Source organism: Theropithecus gelada, chromosome 2 (assembly GCF_003255815.1).
Source record: "Theropithecus gelada isolate Dixy chromosome 2, Tgel_1.0, whole genome shotgun sequence".
NCBI classification, from domain to species: Eukaryota; Metazoa; Chordata; class Mammalia; order Primates; family Cercopithecidae; genus Theropithecus; species Theropithecus gelada.
Genome location: NC_037669.1, coordinates 167,961,196 through 167,983,867, shown reverse-complemented (window position 1 = coordinate 167,983,867; position 22,672 = coordinate 167,961,196). Strand labels below are relative to the sequence as shown.

The 22,672-nt window shown below is 36.6% G+C and overlaps 1 protein-coding gene and 1 pseudogene across 2 annotated transcripts in view; one reads left to right on the top strand and one right to left on the bottom strand.

Annotated features, from left to right (window-relative positions):
• ZNF385D (zinc finger protein 385D) overlaps positions 1-4,939 on the top strand; it is a 986,291-nt gene extending 981,352 nt beyond the window's left edge. For both annotated transcript variants that reach the window (XM_025377737.1, XM_025377738.1), the window contains 3 exons: positions 241-419; positions 1,820-1,921; positions 4,487-4,939. In XM_025377737.1, coding sequence (XP_025233522.1) covers positions 241-419; positions 1,820-1,921; positions 4,487-4,720 — 515 coding nt within the window. In that variant the 3' untranslated portion in view covers positions 4,721-4,939. The remainder of the gene's footprint in view (positions 1-240; positions 420-1,819; positions 1,922-4,486) is intronic.
• A 7,118-nt stretch (positions 4,940-12,057) lies between these two features.
• On the bottom strand, positions 12,058-19,729 carry LOC112619408 (annotated as a pseudogene).
• Between the last annotated feature and the right edge of the window lie 2,943 nt (positions 19,730-22,672).

The window sequence follows — 22,672 nt, the reverse complement described above, 5'->3', positions numbered from 1 at the left end:
GGAGCATTAGAAAAAATGAATAATTTAATAACATTATGTAAAGTGATGAAGGCACATTGTTACAGTCTGCTGTATCATGTATATACTTCTGCCCATAATGCCAGGAAAAGCTGCACTAAAATGAGGCATCAAATTTTGTTATTGTACTGTTTCTTAAAAGTATATACTAGCTAAGATTTTTTTTCCTCCCACCCTTCTTTCCTCCCTCCTTTCCTTCCTTCCTTTCAATATTCCTGACAGGTACTAAGCACAAAACCATGCTGGAAGCCCGGAATGGAAGTGGCACTATCAAAGCCTTTCCTAGGGCAGGAGTGAAAGGCAAAGGACCTGTTAATAAAGGAAATACAGGCCTCCAAAATAAAACATTTCACTGTGAAATCTGTGATGTGCACGTCAACTCGGAAACACAACTTAAACAGGTAAGCAGCAAGTATTCTAGGAGTGAAAACCAACAAGGGACAGCCTTATAAACAGGATGTGTGTGCTTCCTTCATTTTTATTTCTGTCTTTCTGTCCCATCCACCCATCTATTCATCCATCCCTCCATCTGCCCATCTGTTAACCCACTTATCTTACCTTCACTGTTCTGATTTATTTATGCTTATTTTAGTTGCTTGAGGAAATACTAAAATGTAATAGATTCTAGAGCCTTTCAGAAATTGTTGGCAGTGAGTTTTTACTATTCTTGTATATGAAGAGTGGGTGGAGAAGGGATATCAGATCTTTTCTCTACCAGATTTTCCACTCAAAAGTGTTGATTTTCTTTAAAGGTCAATTTGCAGTACTCCATTTTTATTTGTTTAGATATTTACATGCTGCAACTAATTTTATACTGAGCTATTCTTTTATTTTATGTGTTTTATTATATGGTGGTGTACTGTATGTTTAGATCTTGCAGCCACCTGCAAAAGGGATGACTAATCATGTTGTATTCATTTTTACTATGAATAGCCTCCCAAAGCGATCATTTATACATTGCCAACTGAAGGTCCAGCCCTCATGTTGTGTTTTTTTTTATACATATGTACAATATTTTACTGATTTTATGCACCTTAGTTATTTATCTTTAGAATTTAAGGGTTTGACATTTGACTGTACAAATGTGAGGATAAACATTAGTATGGAAATAAATTCATTCGTTCCTGGGCATCTTTGTTTATTTGCATGTAAAATTCCTTTAGACATTCCTTTCCTTTGTAAATGCTTTTCAAAAAAAAAAAAAAAAGAAGACAGAAAAAGAGATGTGTGCAGTGATAAGAAGAAAAGCTAGGAAATAAAAAAAAAGACACTACTATTTGTTTAAAAATATACTAAAATAGGCCGGGGACAGTCATTCACGCCTGTACTCCCAGCACTTTGGGAGGCTGAGGCAGGTGGATCAAGAGGTTAAGAGTTCAAGACCAGCCTTGCCAAGATGGTGAAACCCCATCTCTACTAAAAATGCAAAGAATTAGCCATGCATGGTGGTGGGCACCTGTAATCTCAGCTACTTGGGAGGCTGAGGCAGAGAATTGCTTGAACCCGGGAGGCAGAAGTTGCAGTGAGCTGAGATCGTGCAACTGCACTCCAGCCTGGATGGCACAGCGAGATTCTGTCTCAAAAAAACTATATATATATATATATATATTATATGGATAGCATAAAATATATATATCCTCAAGGCATCAGAATCTCAGGACAAAAGTGCATGATCTTTTATTGTTGTCTCTCTGAAACTTGCATGAAATAATGAATATCTTTCCTCAGGTTAAAGCAATATTTGTGACAGGTTTTTGGAGATGACTTTTTTAAAGCTGTCATTTTAAATTACTTTTAATAGCACATTAGCAGTAGAAGGCACAAAGACAGAGCTGCTGGGAAGCCCCCGAAACCTAAATACAGTCCTTACAACAAACTACAGAAGACAGCACATCCACTGGGGGTGAGTGTCATTTGGCAAGAGTCCAGCCTTTATTCCCGAATGGAATTATTGGTTTCTTGATTTGTTCTGGCACTTTGCCACCTTTAACCACAGCCCAGTACCTTTTACCTTTTTGAGTTGAGCTCAGGTTTGTCATAGATCATAGGGAAAAGAGAAAAACCAAACCCTTTTGAGTCAAGTAAGTAATCCCATGAAATCTGGTCTTGATATAAGTTAGTACTTTTGGAAAGAAGGTCAGGAAGAAACAAATTCATGTATATCTTTTTTAATATGTTTAAGAGACAAAGTATTGGTATTGTTGGTATCCTCAACAATTTTGGATTTTGAATAACAGTCTCAAAGTGTAGCTTATTTTATTTAATTATTCATTCAAGGACATTGCATAAAAACCCAGGAAATACTTTGTAGGTATTTCCTCTCCCATGACTGCAAATAAGCTTTTTATATTAGTAAGTATACTATTATAATGTCCTGACCTGGATATTTTGGTAGGACTTTAGAGGAAACCTGTGTGAAACATCTTGACGTTGTAGATGAATATTGATGAACATGTATATTATTTTGTTTTGTTAGTTTGTTTCTGATTGAAGTGACCGTAGCTTTCATCGGAGAGACTCAGAGCTCAATGAAAAGTTAAAAACAACTGATGTATAATTTAAGTTAAATTGTGCATTTTGAAACATTTATTCAAAATAGATCTTATTACTATTTGATGCTATTATGTGCTGCTGACACATGAAAACATAACTAAAGGAAAACTGCGATTATCTATTATGAGACCCCAGTACAAGCTGTCCTGTTAGTTTAGTAGCATTGCCCATTTTGTTCAAATGAACAAATAACTTCAAATGAAGTTATTTAATTTTGTATCCTAAAACTTTACTGAAGTTGTTTATGAGCTTAAGGATCTTTTGGGCCAAGACTATAGATTTTTCTAGATATAGGATCATTTTGTCTGCAAACAGGGATAGTTTGACTTCCTCTCTTCCTATCTGGATGCTGTTTATGTTCTTCTCTTGCCCGACTGTCCTGGCCAGGGCTTGCAATACTGTGTTGAATAGGAGTGGTGAGAGAGGATACCTTGTATTGTGCCGATTTTCAAGGGTAATGCTTCCAGCTTTTGCCCATATGGTATGATGTTGGCTGTGGGTTTGTCATACATGGCTCTTATTATTTTGAGATATGTTTCTTCAGTACCTAGTTTATTGAGAGTTTTATCATGAAGCGGTGTTGAATTGTATTGAAAGCCTTTTCTGCATCCATTAAGATAATCATGTGTTTTTGTCTTTAGTTCTGTTTACGTGATGAATCACATTTATTGATTTGCATATGTTGAACCAACCTCTCATCCCAGAGAAGAAGCCTAATTGATCGTGGTGGATAAGCTTTTTGATGTGCTGCTAGATTTGGTTTGCCAGTATTTTGTTGAGTTTTGCATCGATGTTTATCAAGGATATTGGCCTGAAGTTTTCTTTTTTGTTGTGTCTCTGCCAGATTTTGGTATCAGGATGATGCTGGCCTCATAGAATGAGTTAGGGAGAAGTTCCTTCTCAATTTGGAGGGATGAAATAATCTGTACAACAAACCATGACACAAGTTTACCTATATAACAAATCTGTATATGTGCCCTTGAACTTAAAATAAAAGTTTAAAAAAGTGAAGTTACTTTACTTTTCTGTAAAGACACAATTTTAGCTGGATTGGGAGGCGAAGAATTCTGCACAGTGCCTCAGCACCACTAGTCATAACCCTGAATGCTATCTCTGTCCAGCATAGATGCAGCTTTTGACAATCAAGTGAATGGTTCTTAAATAAACAGAGTAGTCAGAATTGTGTTGCTATTAGTATTTAAACCCTTCTTCTTCACTATCACTATGTTACTGACTCCACAAATGGGAACATTCTCTCAGTGAGAACAGGTATTTTGTGATGTTACTAGCCAGAGAATGAACTGGCTTTGTAGAGAAGGATTGAGAAAATGTGGTTACCATTTGCACAAAGAAAAAGTGGAACGTGTCAAAATTTAGCAGAGAAAAGGAATTTTTGGTTGCTTTTAAAATTTCTCTATTGAAAGTGGAATTTTATTGTTTTTATTTCTTTTGAATAGTGCTTCATACAATTGGAAACAACATTCTCTGTGTAACCCAGGTTACACACTTGGATAGTCCAATGGCATTTGACAGCATTAAAAATCTCTTTAGAATTGTATGCTCTTTAATAGTTAATGTATGTGTAAAGGGTGATACAAATATTCTATATTTTCTCATGATGAATCCTTTCCTCTGAAAGCATAATTTTCAACAAACATAAAATAAAATAAGGTTGCTGAGTACTTTTCTGGAGGACTTTTCAAGCATTCCTGGTTGGCCATTTTCAAGTATCTTCCAACTCTTCCAAAAGGAAAATGTTCTATACCTCCCATTTTCTTTGTTGTCAGTTCACAAGTGTGAAGCTTTTTTCTTTATAGTTGTTTACTGCTATATTTTAAAAGCTCCCTACCATTTTGGGTTTTAAGTACGGATTCCAAAGCTGTTGTTCTTTTACAATACTTTTTCTCCCTTGCAGGTAAAATTAGTATTTTCAAAAGAACCTTCAAAGCCATTGGCGCCACGAATTCTACCAAATCCTCTAGCAGCTGCAGCAGCTGCAGCAGCAGTGGCTGTGAGTTCCCCCTTCAGTCTTCGAACTGCTCCAGCAGCAACACTGTTCCAGACTTCTGCGCTTCCTCCAGCACTCCTGCGGCCAGCTCCTGGACCCATTCGGACCGCCCACACTCCTGTGCTGTTTGCTCCTTACTAAATTCCAAATAGGAGTAATTGTACTGCAATAATTTTTCAAAAAACAAAAAACAAAACAAACAAAGAGAACTATGCAGTGTTTATTTATAGTTTAAAGTATATCTGAAGAGCCAGGACTTTTGATAGTGAATTGAAAAGGTTATAAAAAAGGGGGGGAGGTATGGGGGTGGGAGGGAGGGAGTGGTATTTTCTCCAAATTAAAGCATTCCTCTTGAACGTTGATTGTTTTAGAAGTGATCTCCAGCATTGATTTGTAGTGGTATCTAGAACTTCTGAAGCCTCTGTGACTGTGCTTTTGGGCACATATTTCCCTCTGCATTGTCTTTCCTGCTTTATGAAACAACTATACATTGTCTAAGGGCATTAACTGGTTCCAATGTATATACAATAATTTACTCTGTAGATTAAATCATACAAAAAAGGAAAAAAACAAAAACAAAAGCAACACTGTGAATAGTACTACCCGTGCTGGTCCTCTTGCTCTGACAGCAATTACTGGGTATTTATCCCAACAAAAGTAGATACAGTAGATGTCTTGTAAAACAATAGTGCTGTGTCTCAATCTATGCCACTAGGTTTTAAAGAATTGCAAAGGTAGAATGAACAACTATTTCATATCACTAAGCAGTCAAAAAATAAACATACACCAGATGGTGTCATGGAGGTCTCCCTGGTCAGCATTCTCCCCTCCTGTATGGCTTGAAGATATAGCAGAGCTAAGCTTAGAGATGGGGAAGGTATTAATAAAGGTGATTTCTTACAAAGTACTAACTTCCCACCCTGAAGATATATTGCTGGAAACAGGGAAGTGTTTATAATGAACCTCTGTCTGAAAATAGATAAACCCATGCATCACGGGTGTTAAGAAAGAAATCAGTACAACTCTTCTGTTTCAAGGATGAAGGATCATAACCTAGAATGATAATGCAAAGTAAAGATCTTTAATTTAGTACATATCCAATAAAAACAGAGAATATTACATCTCTGCAGTATCCCCTTTATATCATACCAGTAGGGTTGTTTCTTAGGCAAAGGTTTCTTCTTTAAGTATGATGGTAGAATTAAGCATTAGCTATTTTTATGGGTTTTTCTTGTTTTTTAGATTTCCTGCTGACATGATATAAACAATTAATATATATTTAATGTTATTAACAACAGGAAATATGAATCTGAGTTAATTGCACACCAATGACATAGTGTTAAAAAATACTGGTAAGTTCCACTCGACAATTATTTCTCCAGTGGAGTTGTGAAATACTAACAGCCTTTGATATTCACCATCAGGCTGAAAGAAGTTGATGTTTTACCTTTAAAACAAGATTTATCAGGGGTATATATAAATATATGTATATTGTATATATGTTAGAAAGAGTAAGAGAATAACTTATAAAAAGAAAAAATCTATATGACATAATTATATAACCACCCAGTGTTACATGTTATCATTAAATTGGTAACAAATGGCATAAAAATAGCTGTGCCTTTAATTTGTGATAAAGGCTATTTGCTTTTTCCCATAGAAAGCTAACATATACCTATCAATATGGTGGGGTTTGATGCAGCCAGTCTGTTGCATTAATAAGAAAAATGACATTCAAACTTAGAATTATGACAAAACATACATGATTTAGGTTTAGAGAAAAAACTATTTTTGAAAAGGTTTTGTAAAGACTATTTAAAAATATAGGGAAGGATTGGGTGTGGCCTTCCTGAAACTGCTCTTAAAGTGTTGTAACCCTTGGAGAGGTATAAAGAATCAAGAGAAAACCATTTGAGAGATAGGTATTTAGCATTTATCATTTTGTATTTAAGAAACACCCATAGCGTGCTTGGTGCTCAACATTATACATGGTTTTTGGAGTTCTTCTCCACCATCTAGCTATAGAAATTTGTCATATAAATTAATCTTTAAAGCAGTTGGCTTTATATATCTTTTGTTAAACAACCAACCAAAACAAAAACAAAAACAAAAAAAAAGAAAGGAAGGAAGGGAGGAAGGAAGGAAGGGGGGAATGGAGGGAGGGATGGAGGGAGGAATGAAGGAAGGAAGGAAGGAAGGAAGGAAGGAAGGAAGGAAGGAAGGAAGGAAGGAAGGAAGGAAGATAATGTGTTCCATCAGTATTCTGGTAGAAAGAATTTCAAACCATGCTTCTCTGGTTAAATATATTGATTAGCATTAACATTTGCTTTTGAAAGTATCTGGTGATTTTGCATTTATCAGCATCTCAATTCTCTGGTTTTAGCAAGTGTTTCCTTTTTCACCTACAGAGACCCTATTAGTTCAGCCAGGTGGATAGTTGCCCATAAGTTTGCTGTTTGGGGCTCTGCGTGTATCCCATGTGACCAGCTTCTAACCATTTTGAACTTTAGTTTCGCTTTTCTGCTATGTCAAATATTTTGATTTTCCATAGTCATCCTGAATCCCTATCCAACAACCTTTACAACTGATACAGCCTCACTTTCTGTTAGAGAACTTAGTGTTAATTAATGCAATCTCCCTGAAATGTGCTTTTGCTGTTCTTCCCCATTTTCACCAAAGTGAATGAGCCAGTCCACCAGAAATCAGGGCCTGTGGGATATACAGGGTCCTGGGTCACAAGGCATTACTGTCTTTAATGATTTGCTGGGAACAAACAAATCAGCCATATTTTCTCCATCAGCCATATGAGAAAACTCAGAAATACCTGGATCCCTTCTGCCTCACTTCGCTACAGAACCATTTTTGTTTAAATGGTCTTTTAAATTGGAGTTGTAAGCATCAGTTGTCTTTTATTCACTACCTAATAAAGGATGAAGCCTAACCACAGAACTTATAGTGGATTCTCTGTGAGTTGTTTCCCCCGCACTCCGTATATTTATCAATACCAGATTAACATCCATTATAGTTCAGGCTGCCATAAAGCTGTATCTTTTCCCTTAGGGAACTTTTTTCATGAATAAAGATCCACAATTTAGATCGGTCAGCAGTGTGCTGTGAAAATCCCTGAGGGTGGTCTGACTTTATGGTTATACATCCCTTCCCATGCATCACACCATGGCAAGGAAAGTGATAGAGAAAGCAGCTCTGATTCATTTGAAACAAATATAAATGCATTGCAGAAGCCAAATGCCTCTGGAAAAAGCATTGTTGCACCTCTACCAGATCATCCAGAGAAATGGGAAACAGTCATTGGGGAGGTACTGTATTTCTCTTATGAGAAAACAGGCAATTACACATGATAAATTGCTCCTCTCACTGGACCTAAACTTTGAAGAGTACTTGTTTTATTCACACAAGAAAACATACTTGGCTTTTGGCAATTTATATCACCCCTGCCTCATTTGAAAGGATTTCTGTCTTTAGATACTATTGGACTTCTCCTGATCTATTGCAGTAATTCACTGCCATTATCATCAGAGATGAAATTTGGTTTTTCTAAAGGTGCTACATATTTTGTTGCCAAGAAGCTAGTTAGCAAAGGAATATTTATATGTATTTGAAAATTAAAAGAGCAAGAAATAATAAAAGACTAAAAATTAAAAGACAGCAGAAGTTTCAAAATAGAATCAAAGTGGCTGTACCTATTTGAGTTTCTAAGACACAAACCAACACATAGTAGACATGAGCATTAAATATTACTTATTACAATTAAATTTTAAATTAATATCTTTGTCTTTGTACCAGTGTAATGTTTCAATTGTTCAGAAGAAATCAGATCACAAAGCTAAAAGATAACTGAAGTGGTATATAGGCCTCTTTCTTTAGATCTGAATTGATGTGGAAAATTACCTTTCTATACGTAAGCATGGATAACATTGTATTAATAACTTTGTGCACCCAAAAGCAGCATGAAGTGGTGGGGAAAGCAATGAGGAGCCTTAGAGTAGCCAGGGTCTATTGTAGACTTTGTCCCTGACCAACAGTCAACTAATGCCTTGTCCTTAATTTCTTCATCAGTAAAATAGATGATGGCGATTAACAGCTAAGCTGGTTTAATATATCAGCACTAGAGGGGCACTGCTTTTATCCTCTCAGGAATTAAAATTATTTATTTGAGTGACCAATACAGCTACTCACAAACTTGCATGTGTCCAGAAAAATATTCCGTATTCCTTTCCATCCTGAGTGTAAACCACATTGTAGGTCATTCATATGCTCAACCAGAATGTACATTTCACCAACTAATACTGGAGTAGTTGCTAATTCACTTAGTACTCACTTATTATGACTGCACTTATGCTAACATCATGTAAGATATGCTACTTCTATTTTCCCAGTCAAGAATGTGATAAATTCTGAACAAAACCAACCCTGAAAAAGTCAATAGCCAGCTGGCAGTGGGGGTGTGGAAAGGAACAACAATTTAAATGCATCATCCTTATTTCTTTTGTTGCACTTCCTCTCAATAGGAAGAGGTCCTGACTGCTTAGTCTAAGCAGTCTTAGACTAACTCTGTCCTGAGTTTGCATGTATTTTAACTAACGGTCACCTTATTAAGACCATTTCTTCCACAGACAAGTATATCAGTTATGCACTCTTATCATTGTTACAGGAATTATTTAAACTGAGTCCTAACAATGAAAATTTTACTTGACTTTTGCTGATTTTTTTCTTTTCTACATGGGGAGATTTATCTCTGGAACATCTCTTGTGTTTTTGTACGATCTGCTTCAGTAACTAGAGAGGCTACTATCAAGAGGTGAAATGGATCATTTCTGTGGTAGGTCTCCATTGTCTACATAGTGCTTTTGAGAGTGGTATCAGGGTGTCCAGTGAAGGATGGATATGTTGACATGTCATGCTCATGTGGCCTAAAGGTTGTTACTGCCAGGAATGGACTTAGAGCTTACCAGAATGTGAATGGTGACAAAAGGCAAGTTCTACTCTGGAAAAATATCATATGTGTTATTTTATTAGAAGTTCATGTGGGTCATGAATCGTCACAGAGTTTAAAGAATTCTATGGTTGGATCATCAATGTTCAGATGGCAAGGGACTGAACATTACCTTCAATTTGAGGGTCTTCTCTTTCCTCTTCTTGGTGATGGAAACTCATCCTTCCTAGGTGGCTAAATTGACTGTAGAAACTGCTAAAATGTATTTGTCAAATGAAGTAAAATCTGATTATTAATATGTATGATCAGGTAGAGTATCTTAGAGTTTGGTTAAGTTAACTAAGACAGCAGAGAATGGGGTCATGTTATTTTCAGACTGGCAGGTCATCTCTAAAGGCAATTTTTAAAGAGTAGGGCTAAAATGATTTGTGAGCAAAGAAGTATCATTAAAAATAAGTAATAGTATAGTGACAAGTTCTAAGGTTAATGCTTATATACACACACACACATATACAGAATTGTAAAACTATGAGTCTTAGTACCTGTCATTCTTATACAAAGTCATGGTAAAATCATTTTATTTTCAATGATTAGGTTGGTTTTACTTTAAGAAAAGGAACTCCAATTTCACACTTGGGAATCTTAATCATTTTAGTGCATTGGAGGGGCTGGGAAGTAGATATAATGTTAAGGTATTACGCACTCTAGCAGGACTATTATGCTAACAGTTTGAGTTGGGTAATACAATTGTATCATTTCACATCAGCTACTGACTTTGAGTATAGAATTTGAACCCTTATACAATCTTCCTCAAATCCAGGTAGTGTGCAGGACGTGGTAAAACAAGACTACGGAAAATTAGCAGAGAGCACCTTAATTGGAGACCCAGATTGTGTTTTTGCCAGTATAACAAATATTTTTAAAGTCTCTCAGTAATCAGACTGTCCAACATAAATCTATTGAGAAACATTGATGTTAGAGAGTTTTGAAGCTATAGTGAAGTGTGTTACATTTTGTTAACCAAAAAACCAAAATGTGGGTTTTATTGGACGTTTGTCAACCCAACTTAACACATATTATATAATTTCAGTATAGGACCCTAGGGCTAGGGGCAACTAATATTGGATAAAGACCCTTCGTGAGATGCTTTATGTCTCTTGTGATGTTATGCTAACATTAGTAGAGATGAAAAAGAAATTAAGTTCGTGAGATCCTGGAAAGTTTAACTTTTATCAAATAGTCAAGAAAAATTCCATTTGATGGCATCTGGTTTTTAAACGGATTATAGAAAAATGTGTGGAAGTACTGGATATTGGTGAAAAAGTCTTGTGGCCAAGGGATCTGGGCACAAGATTGAGCATCACAGAACAGTGAGCACAGTTGTTGGCTTCACTACCAATCATCTACAAGGAAACTGGGCCAATTCACTTGACATTTTGATTCTCTCTGATAAAAATAGGGATAATGACTGATTACAGAAATGTGCTTTTAAAAAAGCTGAATTTAGTAAAAGCAAGTCATTTGCTACTCAAAATAGCTCCAAAATCTAAGCCATATTTCTATAAATTTCATAAAATTGTTTTAAAATGTGACTTATAGTTACAGGGTTTATATTACTACATATTTAAGATGGAACTGACCTAATGCCAAAGCTGTATCACTTGTAGCTATGTTCGCTTTCTGTTTTGTCCTGAAAAAAGGTTGGAGTATTTTTAAAAATATATTTTTTAATCTGCACATGGAGCTATATGCAAAGAACATTGTTTCTTTGGGGAATATTTTTAGTCATAGTTTCTTTCAATTTATTTTATCAGCCAAAATCTTATATCAGTTTCAACTAAGGTCTCCTAACTTTAGTCAATAATTTCTTCTAATAATGTTTAATTCACTGAAATTTTACAACAAATTTTAAATTGACTCCGAAGAGTGGTCATTTGGGGAAAATTTAATGTTATCCAATGTATGATGAAATATTCAGCTTTCACAAAAACTGGATGTTTGGCTACTTTAAAATGGCTGTTCTTCACAATAAAACTACAAACAGACACTATCAAATAAATTGAGTGATAAGTATGTCTATTTACTAACATGAGCCAATTTGAACTTTAGTTTCGAGATCTAAAAATATCTTAATCCACATGCATTTAGTGACTATAAACTGAAGGCAGTATTCTTTTGACAACCAAGCTTCTTGAAAACTTGGCATTAATGTTTGCAAACAGAAGCACTATTTTGAAATTAAAAATAGATTATGGTTTGTTCTACATGTTTGTGACCCTGCAAAAAATTACTTAAAGGAAAAATATTCATATGATTCTTCTCCTCTTATATTCTTATGGCTTAAAAAATATAACCAGGTTTTTATCTAATATCAATCTCTTGGCAAAGGATCATATAAGGTTTTACCTGCTAACAAGAATACTTCATTTGAAACAGCATTACCACAAGCACTGGAGGGAGGTAGAGTTGACATGGTGAATTTGATTTTACAAGAACTAACAAAGCCAGGGAACAAAGCATTGACTTAATTATAATCACTAGTCACACCGATGTGAGATTCCGAATCGTTGGTCAGCCACAGTGATGCCACCTTGGCATCAAACTTGCCTGTTCCATCTTTATCAGTACATCTGGAAGTCTGACTTGAGTACCAGAAGCCAAAACGCTCACAATGCTAATTTATGCCACCTTAATGGCCCATGTGTTCAGTAAATAAATTTGCTTTTTACATCTTGTCAAATCTTACTGAATAAACCTTTCATCAGAGGTTCTATATATCCCCAGGTAGGCTTGGAAACTTGAGATAGGATTTTATTGTGTTGTATATTATGATAGTTGAATGATGATTCTATATGTTATTGTTTGTTTCCATTAAAAACCCAAAGAACTACCCTTTGTATGCCAGTAAAGTACTATTTTTTTCTTGAAAAAAGTAATAATAATAATAATTAAGGCAATTCACATAGTTTGTTTTATGCCAGTCTTCTATTTTAAGTTATGTGATAAAATCTCCCCAAACATCAATTTCTCACCCTACATGATATGTGATAAAGTCCCCCATATGCCAATAATTTCCCCCACTATAAGATGAAGCTGCTTTCAATATTATTGACTCAGAAATGTAAAATATAGCACAGCTCATCTTGTTTGTGGTCCTGTGCTAAGTTAAACTTGCAGCTGTGAACAAATTAATATTTATTTTTTTCAGGAATTCTTTAAGATGAACTTTTCAGTTTTAGTAAAACAAAGACACTAGTGATATTTTTATGTGATGAAAGCTCTCTGGTTCCTTCAGCAGCTCTAGGAACATCCTTAGCCATTCTCTTATCCGCTCTCTTTGACAATATCAAAATCGTCCAGGTATGTAACATTTCCAGTGGTGTCAGGATATTGATCTGTTTCTGTCCTTATTCTTCACTTGGTTTGTGGAATCAAAATGATTGCTTGTTTTCCTCTCTTCTGTAGATAATCCATAGACAATGTATTCAATTTGGTAAACATTTTTTTCATCTTGGTTTAAGTTTGAAGGCTCTAAGGAAGAGTAATATTATAGCGAATTATGTATTCTATATGTTCTACTCCACTTGTTTGTAATATACTCCTGTTCTGAGAGTTATCGTTAACCTACATAACACAACTGTTCCAAGTGCCAAGTAAGAATTGTAGTGACTCACAGAACACATGTCCCATGACTATTTATCAAAAGTAATGTGTTGATTAAAGAAAAAAAAGTAAAACATTTTATTTTCATTCAGTTCTGAATGATGCTTGTTCCATTATCCCTTCCTTCTCCCTTGTTAAACAAGGTAAACGTTTTCATACTTAAACTGACCACTTAGAGCATTTCAGTTAAATATAAGGCAGAAAAATAACATTACCCATAACTTTGAATCCTTGCGGTTGGCCTTTGCTAAAATAAAATTTTATTGAAGACAAGAGGTTGCAAGATGGTTGTCCATGTTTCCATAGGACTGAATTTTTAAAAAATTTTTAATTAGTTCCCAAACGTCTTTGAAAAAAGTGTTTTTAAAATGAGAATTTCTATAATTTATTTTCTATCACCTACTAAAGACACTGCTAGACTTATTAAGCCTGGTGGATAGAGATGATCCGAACTTGAACCTTCGGAAAAATCATTTATCAACATTTAAAATTCTATAAGCCCATAAAAACATGTTAACACCAACACATGGAAAAGAAAATGTGTTGCAGTAAGTTCTCATTCATGTTCAAGGACAACAGGAGATGAAGAGTATGTGCACCAACTAAGGTTTTCCTTAACACTCTCTGAATATACAATGAATAATATACCAAAAATGAAAGGCTACAAATGGTATCGTATTGAAATGCAAAGACATGAATATTCAGAGAAAACTATTGTAAAAAGTATATTATCCATATAGTATATATTTGCTGCCAAATTGAAAATTGTCATTGCTAATTTTTTTGTTCTATTCTGACAGGTCAAAATAATTTATCAGGCTCATTAAGTGATAGGTTTAATTATATTTCAACTCAGAGGAGATGAGCATGAAAGATATCAGGGACATTTCTCTATGCCTACCATTTATTACCATAACCACATTTAAATAAATGTGAATCTTGCATAAGTGAATAATAAAAGTTAGACCTTTTGATGTAATAATGATGCAACACAACTGTTGTCCTTGTATGCATTATAAAATGGAAAGTGGGATTGAATATTCTGCCTAACACTACAGGCTCACATCAATCTGCAACTGTGAAATCTTCCAGACACCAGAGCCCCACAGATTATAGATTCCACCAATTTCCTGACTACTATGTGGTCAAATACTGGGTTCATCTATTTACAAAACCAGCCCTTTCTTCTATGTTAGTTCAAAACATGTTTCTGGTGTTGATACCAATTCTCCATCCCAGGGGGGAGCTATGTATGGATGACACACCTTATTTCTAAAAGAAATCTAGTTCGTGTGTTCAAAACATTTTACTAGGAAAGAAGAAATGTATCAGCAAGTGCCGGGAACTTTCTCTACTGGTGTTCTAAGGCTGATGTCTTTATATCTTAGCAAAAAGAAGAAGTAATAATAATACTAAAAAGAGGGGAAGAAAAAGGAAAAGTGGAAGAAAAAAAGTTAGACATGATGTAACATTATAAAAACAACTTAAAATGCCCGAACATAACTCTAATAGGAGACTTAATGAAAGACTTTGTGGGGAAAACAGTAGTAAACTTTAAAGCCTCTGAAAGAATTAGATGCCTAAGGGAAAAATAAACATTTGCTTCCAAAAATAAAATAAAATGAGAATTTCTGATTTTTCTTGAAAAGTTAAAACAAAAACATCTGAGAGCCCTGGTACTGAATTCCCACTAGGCATTTATTAGCTGCAGAACTAGCTAAATGAACTGTGACTGGCCCCTTTGGACTAAACAGAATTTTACAACTTTCTACAATCTATACTTGGAGGCCCCAGTCTTTGCTTTTTGACAGTCCCTGTAATCAGTTTGCTTTGCAACCTCCAGCATGGCTTATAGGTTCTTAGCCACCATGTACTCTTTTACTAGCTAGTCTTCAGGGTCTTCATCCGTCTACCTTCTCTCCCAATGGGTTCCTCTTGTAATGTTTTTCGTTATTTTTGGATAGGCATTTTCAATAAGGGAAGACTTATTTTTTTTTACAAACAACACTTTCAATAAAGGTTTTCTTTACCAGAACATGACCTGTGACAAATTAATGACTTGAGTGTGTGTGGGATTTCTTACAGTTGACACCTAGGAAATATTTGATTTGGTTTATGCAGTGGGTGACTATATCAAGAAACAAATTCTGTCATTGTGTGTGTGTGTGTGTGTTTCTCTGCAGGAAGGTTTGGCTTCTGCTAATAGCAGAAACTGGACTTTAGGAAGAAAGATCAAACATTTTTCATATGAAAACAAGTCCTTACCTATTTAATTCTCTCTTGAAGTTAGATGAAGAAAATTCAGAAATATTGTTTCTGAATATACATTTGCTAAATACATTCTGATTCTTTAGAGGGCCACTGACACTCTCCCCTAAATACATGTAACCTGTCAGATTATCAGTTTGAAAAAGATCTATACTAAAGTATTTTATCAACTTTCAAAATAACCCCAATTTTCCCGAACATTTAGGAATAGCATTTAAAACGTAGAATTATCCATTGCATGCTAAATATCTATCCTTTTCATCTGCCTATTCAATCAATAAACTGATTCAATTAGCATTGATATTAGCATCTATACTTTTGAAATCACTAATTATCTAATAGTAAAGGTCTCTTTCATATTGTTTTGCTTAGAAATAAAAAATAGGGCTGTTCATAAGTTTCTGTTCAGTAGTCCAAGCCAGAAAGCCCTTGCCACAGCTGGATATGGAAGCTTGAATAACATACAACTTCACATTTCTCAAAGTGTGTAATCCAGGCATTATGAATAATTTCTAGCCAAGTCCTAAGAAATTGTACATGATCTTTCTAAACAGAGGCTGGGAATTGTTATGCCGAAGCAAAAATGAAGTGTCAGGTAAGGTCTGATGCTGGGGAAAACAATTAGAACATTACTGAATTACCCTCCTGTTAAAGAGCTCACCTTCACCTTCAAAAGCTAATTATCAGTTTACCATGTTTTATTCATTAATTAGAATTATTTTCTAGAGTGTCAGAGCATTTCAGGTGGGTTGAGTTATGATGGAAAAGACAATCATAGCCTCTGCAAGTTTGTGATTTATTTAGCCAAAGATGCAGAACCTAAGGGAGGCAAAATGCTATACAGGGTGGTAGAAAACGAGGTCTATTTTGGCCACTGTTTCTTTTCCTCTGGATTCCTTTTAGGTGAGAGGTAGGAGAGACAGGGCCACAGTTGCCAGGGATGCTTGGTACAGATATGGTTCTGCCAGATTTATTTAGGAAAGCCTATTTCATGCTAACTCACTGCCATTGTATACTTAGGTATATTCGTTTCCTTGGGCTTCTGAAACAAATTGCCATAAACTTTGTTGGCTTGAAACAACAAAAAATGTAGTCTCTCATGGTTCTAGAGGCGGGAAGCCAAAAATCAAAGTATTAGCAGGATTGGTTGTTTCTTAGGGGGTCAGAGGAAGACTGTTCCATGTCTGACTCCTCTGGTGGTTGCTGGCAATCTTTGGCATTCTGTGGCTTGTAGATATGCACTCCAATCTCGGCCTTTGTCATTTATTGGGCTTGTTCCTATGTGTCTTCACGTCTTTCATTTCTCTGCATGTTTGTCTCTTCTCTTTTTCTTATAAGGACACCAGTCATATTGGATTTAGGATTCATCCTACTCAAGTGTGACCTCATCTTAACTAATTACATCTGCTAACACCTTATTTCCAAGTAAAACCACATTCTCAGGTTCTTCTAGAGGTAGAACTTCAACATATGTTTTTGGGAGAATCAAATCAACCCACAACATCAGGCTTATCTCACCCTTCCTAGAGAACTCACATTCAATTTGTACCCTTCCCTTTAAGGAGACGTTTGCTATCTTAATACTTTGCTAGTTGTGAACGAAACCAGCATCATAAAGCCACCACTTGTATTGTTGCAATTTGAGGTGCAGGCAAGCAAAACAGGGCTCTGAAAACTATCTTTGTTCCTATTTTTTCTAAAAATGCTATACCTTGCTATCCACACCAAATCCCATTGTCTTAGGTTAGGTCCTCTAGAAGCAGAGCCCAAAATGGGATTCTCAGCAAAGTTCTTTGTTATTGAAGGTGTACTCACAGGGGGAAAGGGATAAAGGAAGTAGAACAGGATGAGATAAAAAACTTGAGGTCCAGTTTCAGACTAGTCTCATAAGAAGCTCAAATATTTCTAGTACTTTTTAAAAATAGCATGTGATCATTAATACAATCCAAGGATAAGGTATGAAAAGAGACAGGTGCAATTAGAAGAAAAAAAAGAGATGCATAACATCAATTCTTAGTGCCATTGAAAGTTATGGGTCATTTTTAGATAGGCTGATTAGTCATTCTAGTTTGCCTGAAATACTTCCAATTTATGCCTGTTACACTGATGCAATCATTAATCATGCTCCATTTCAAGCTAAAAATTCTTCTATTTGTTTAATAAATTGTATGAGTTTAATCTCCTTTTTCAAATTTATAAAATAAGTGGACTGAAACAAGAACTTTTCCAATAACACAATTTTTATAGTAATTTGTATTTAATAAAACACATTGCTTATGAGGGAATCTAATTGAGAAGACATAAAATGTTTACCCTAGAAAAGTAATTGACATTTTAGATTACAAATAACATTAGTGAATGTCTTGTTTCTCCATCTGTCCATTCTTCATCCACCCATTTGTACATCCTTTATTAATATGCAGTTATAATGTACCCTATACTATATTGGATAGAAGGAAGGGTAAATAAAACATACCCAGCAACATACTCTGTGCCAAATGCGTATTTATTTATGTTTATTCATACGTAATATTTTACTTATGGAGTACATGTGATATTTTGTTACATGCATAGACTGTATAATGATAGTCAAGGATTTGAGGCATCCATCACTTTGAGTATTTACTATTTCGGTGCATTGGGAATGATTCAAATCCTCTCTTCTAGAAACACTGAAATATACAATATGTGTTCTTAACTATAGTCACTCTACTTTGCAGTGGAAAGATAGGATTTTTGCTTTTTATCTAACTGTGTATTTGCATCTGTTAACTACCTCTTCTCATCCTCCACTCACCCACTCAATATTCTTAGCTTCTTGTGTTTATGATTAACATTTTTAGCTCCCACACATGAGTAAGGACATGCAATATTTGTCTTTCTGTGCCTGGGTTATTTCACTTAAAATAGTGATATCCCCTTCCATCCTTGTTGCTGAAATACATGATTACATTCTTTTTTATAGCCAAATAGTGCACCATTGTGTATGTATACCACGTTTTTTCTTTATCTATTTGTTCATTGATGGACATTTATATGGATCCCATTTCTTTACCATTGAGAATAGAGCTGTGATAAACATGCCAGTACCGGTATCCCTTTGATATATTCACTGGTTTCTATTCCTTTGGTTAGACCCTCAGTAGTGGGATTGCTGGTGAATATGGTAGCTGTATTTTTATTTTCTGATAAATCTCTATAATATTTTCCATAATAGTTGTACTAATTTACATTCCTACCAACAGTGTATAACAGTTCCCTTTTCTCCACACTTCACCAGTATCTATTGCTTTTTGTGTGTGTGTGTGTGTTTTTTTTTTTTTTTTTTGCAGTGAAGAGGTGGCTTTAACAAATATATTCTCCAGAAATCTCCAGAACCTTTGGTGCCACCACGATGTAAACAGAACAGCTGAGTCCTCCGGGTAGGCTTCAGGTGCGATCTGCACAGACCGCGTGTGCGGGAGGCACGGAGTCAGAGGTGCTTCCTCAAATGCATTCCCCGTCTCCGGCAGAGCCCACAGGCCCCAGGGCCCCGTGGACAGGGTTTGTCCCAGCGTATGCACGTCACTTCCTGGGTCTGGGGGGTGGTACCTCAGAGGCTGCCCGCAGCAGGAAGCCCACGAAGAAACCAGGGCCTCTTGTTCCACTTGTCAGAGACCCCAGAAGGAGCCAGAGGGCATCATCAGAGCCTGCGGCCCAGGCAGGGGTGCCCAAGGTCACAGCAGCTGCAGACCATTGGCAAGGCCAGAAGATGGTGAGTGGAAAGCAGGGGGCCCGTGGAGAGACCCCGAGAAGGGGCTGTTTAGCTGGGAGTCCTGCATTTGCCGTTTGTGTTTCATCTGGCGATTTTGAAAGCAGGTTTTTATCTGGAACTCTGAGAGCTGCATCTCCCTGGCCAGCCTCTTCCGCTCCAGAGGGCGCGGGTACTGGTGGTGCCGGAAGACGCCCTCCAAGGCGCGACCTGCTGCCTGGTGAAGGCTGCGCGGACGCTGGAGGCCCCGCCCGGCGTTTGGCTCCTTACTCAACCCAGCCACGGCCTTCTCCGGCGCAGGCAGATTTAAGGAGCTAGCCTCCTTGGTGCTGACGACCTGAGGGGTCTCCCACGTGCCGAATGTCTGGCCAGGGCCAGGGAGGCTCCCCGGGGAGACGTCGGCAGGCCTGGGGGTGTGGGTCGGCCCTGAGCAGCTGCTCTGGGAGACCTAGTCCACGGAGCCAAAGCTGGAGGGCTGCTGCCAGCCACGAAGTGGGGAGGAGGAGAGACGCATGGCGGTCAGGTGGGCCGAAGGGAAAGCCGGGTGGGGCTGGCCAGGCGCAGGATCCAGCTCGCTTTTTGTCTTTTTAATAATAGCCATTTTAACTAGGATAAGATGATATGTAATCTTTAGTTTTGATTTGTATTTCCCTGATAAATAATGATGCTGATAATTTTTTCATATACCTGTTGGCCATTTGTATGTATGTATTCTTCTGAGAATTGTCTATTCAAGTTCTTTCCCGCCTTTTTTTTTTTTTTTTTTTTGAGACACAGTCTCACTCTGTCACCCAGGCTGGAGTGCAGTAGCAGAATCTCTGCTCATTACAACCTGTCTCCCAGGTTCAAGCGATTCTCCTGCATCAGCCTCCCAAGTAACTGGGAATACAGGTGTGTGCCACCACGCCTGGCTTATTTTTGTAGTTTTAGTAGAGACGGGGTTTCACCATGTTGGCCAGGCTGGTCGTCTTGAACTCCTGACCTCAAGTGATTCACCCACCTCTGCCTCCCAAAGTGCTGGGATTAAAAGTGTGAGCCACCATGCCTGGCTTCATTCTGCTCACTTTTTAATGGAATTTTTAAAAAATTGTTTAATTGTTTGAGTTCTTTGTATATTCTGAATATTAATTCCTTGTCAGATGAATGATTTGCAAATATTTTCTCCCATTCAACTGTCAACTTCACTCTGTTAATTGTGTCTTTTGCTGTGCAGAAGCTTTTTAGTTTAGTATAGTCCGGTTAGCCTATTTTTGTTTTAGTTGTCTGTGCTTTTGAGGTCTTAGCCACAAAATCTTGGCCTAGACTAATATTCTGAATTGTTTTCTCTATGTTTTCTTATAGTAGTTTTATAAGTTTAGGCCTTACATTTAAGTATTTAATCCATCTTGAGTTGATTTTTATAGATGAGGAGAGATAGAAGTCCAGTTTCATTTTTCTGAATATAGGCATCCAATTTTCCTAGCACCATTTGTTGAAGAGGTCGTCCTTTCTCCAGTGTATGTTCTTGGTGCCTTTGTAGAAAATCAGTTGACTGTGATACGTGCATTTTTTTTCTGGGTTCTCTATTATGTTTTATCTGTCTGTGTGTCTATTTTTATACCAGTAACCATACTGTTTTGGTAACTACAGCCTTGTTATATATTTTTAAATAAGGCAATGTGCTGCCTTCAGCTTTGTTCATTTTGCTCAGTATTGCTTTGGCTATTTTGGCTCTTTTAATGTTTCCTATGAACTTTAGGATTTTCTTTCTATTTATGTGAAAAATGACATTGGTATTTTGATAGGAATTGAATTGAATCTGTAGATTGCTTTGGGAAATATGGTCATTTTAATGATAACCTTCTGATCCATGAGCATGGGATGGTCTTTCATTTGTTTGTGTCTTCTTCAATTTCTTTGATCAATGTCTTACGGTTTACCTTACAGAGATCTTTCATCTCTCTGGTTAAATGTATTCCTAGGTATTTTATTTTTTGAATTTGTTGTAAATCACATTGCCATCTTTTTTTTTTTTTTTTTGGCTGTTTCATTCTTGGAATATGCAGCTGATTGGCTGGGCGCCGTGGCTCACGCCTGTAATCCTAGCACCTTGGGAGGCCGAGGCGGACGGATCATGGGGTCAAGACATCGAGACCATCCTGGCCAACATGGTGAAACCCCGTCTCTACTGAAAATACAAAAATAATTAGCTGCAATTGGTGGTGTGCGCCTGTAATCCCAGCTACTGGGGAGGGTGAGGTAGTAGAACCACTTGAATCCAGGAGGTAGAGGTTGCAGTGAGCTGAGATTGTGCCACTGCACTCCAGCCTGGTGACTGTCTTAAAAAAAAAAAAATATATATATATATATATATATATATATATATATATATATATATATATAAAGTAATGCAGCTGATTTTTGTATGTTGATTTTGCATCTTGCAACTTGACTGAATTTGTTACCTCTACAAGTTTTTTGATGGAATCTTTTGTTTTCTAAATACAAGGTCATGTTGTCTGCAAAGAGGAACGATTTTATTTATTTATTTATTATACTTTAAGTTCTAGGGTACATGTGCACAACATGCAGGTTTGTTTCATATGTATACATGTGCCATATTGGTGTGCTGCACCTATTAACTCACCATTTACATTAGGTATATCTCCTAATGCTATCCCTCCCCCCTCCCCCCACCCCACAACAGGTCCTGGTGTGGGATGTTTCCTATCCTGTGTCCAAGTCTTCCCATTGTTCAGTTCCCACCTATGAGTAAGAACACGCGGTGTTTGATTTTCTGTCCTTGTGATAGTTTGCTCAGAATGATGGTTTCCAGCTTCATCCATGTCCCATGTCAAAGGACATGAACTCATCCTTGTTTATGGCTGCACAGTATTCCATGGTGTATATGTGCCACATTTTCTTAATCCAGTCTATCATTGGTGGACATTTGGGTTGGTTCCAAGCCTTTGCTATTGTGAATAGTGCCACAATAAACATAAGTGTGCATGTGTCTTTATAGCAGCATGATTTATAATCCTTTGGGTATATACCCAGTAATGGGATAACTGGATCAAATGGTATTTCTAGTTCTAGATCCTTGAGGAATCGCCACACTGTCTTCCACAATGGTTGAACTAGTTTATAGTCCCACCAACAGTGTAAAAGTGTTCCTATTTCTCCACATCCTCTCCAGCACCTGTTGTTTCCTGACTTTTTAATGATCACCATTCTAACTGGTGTGAGATGGTATCTCATCGTGATTTTGATTTGCATTTCTCTGATGGCCAGTGATGATGAGCATTTCTCTGATGGCCAGTGATGATGAGCATTTTTTCATGTGTCTGTTGGCTACATAAATGTCTTCTTTTGAGAAGTGTCTGTTCATATCCTTCGCCCACTTTTTGATGTAGTTGCTTGATTTTTTTCTTGTAAATTTGTTTAAGTTCTTTTTTTTTTTTTTTTTTTTTTTTTTTTT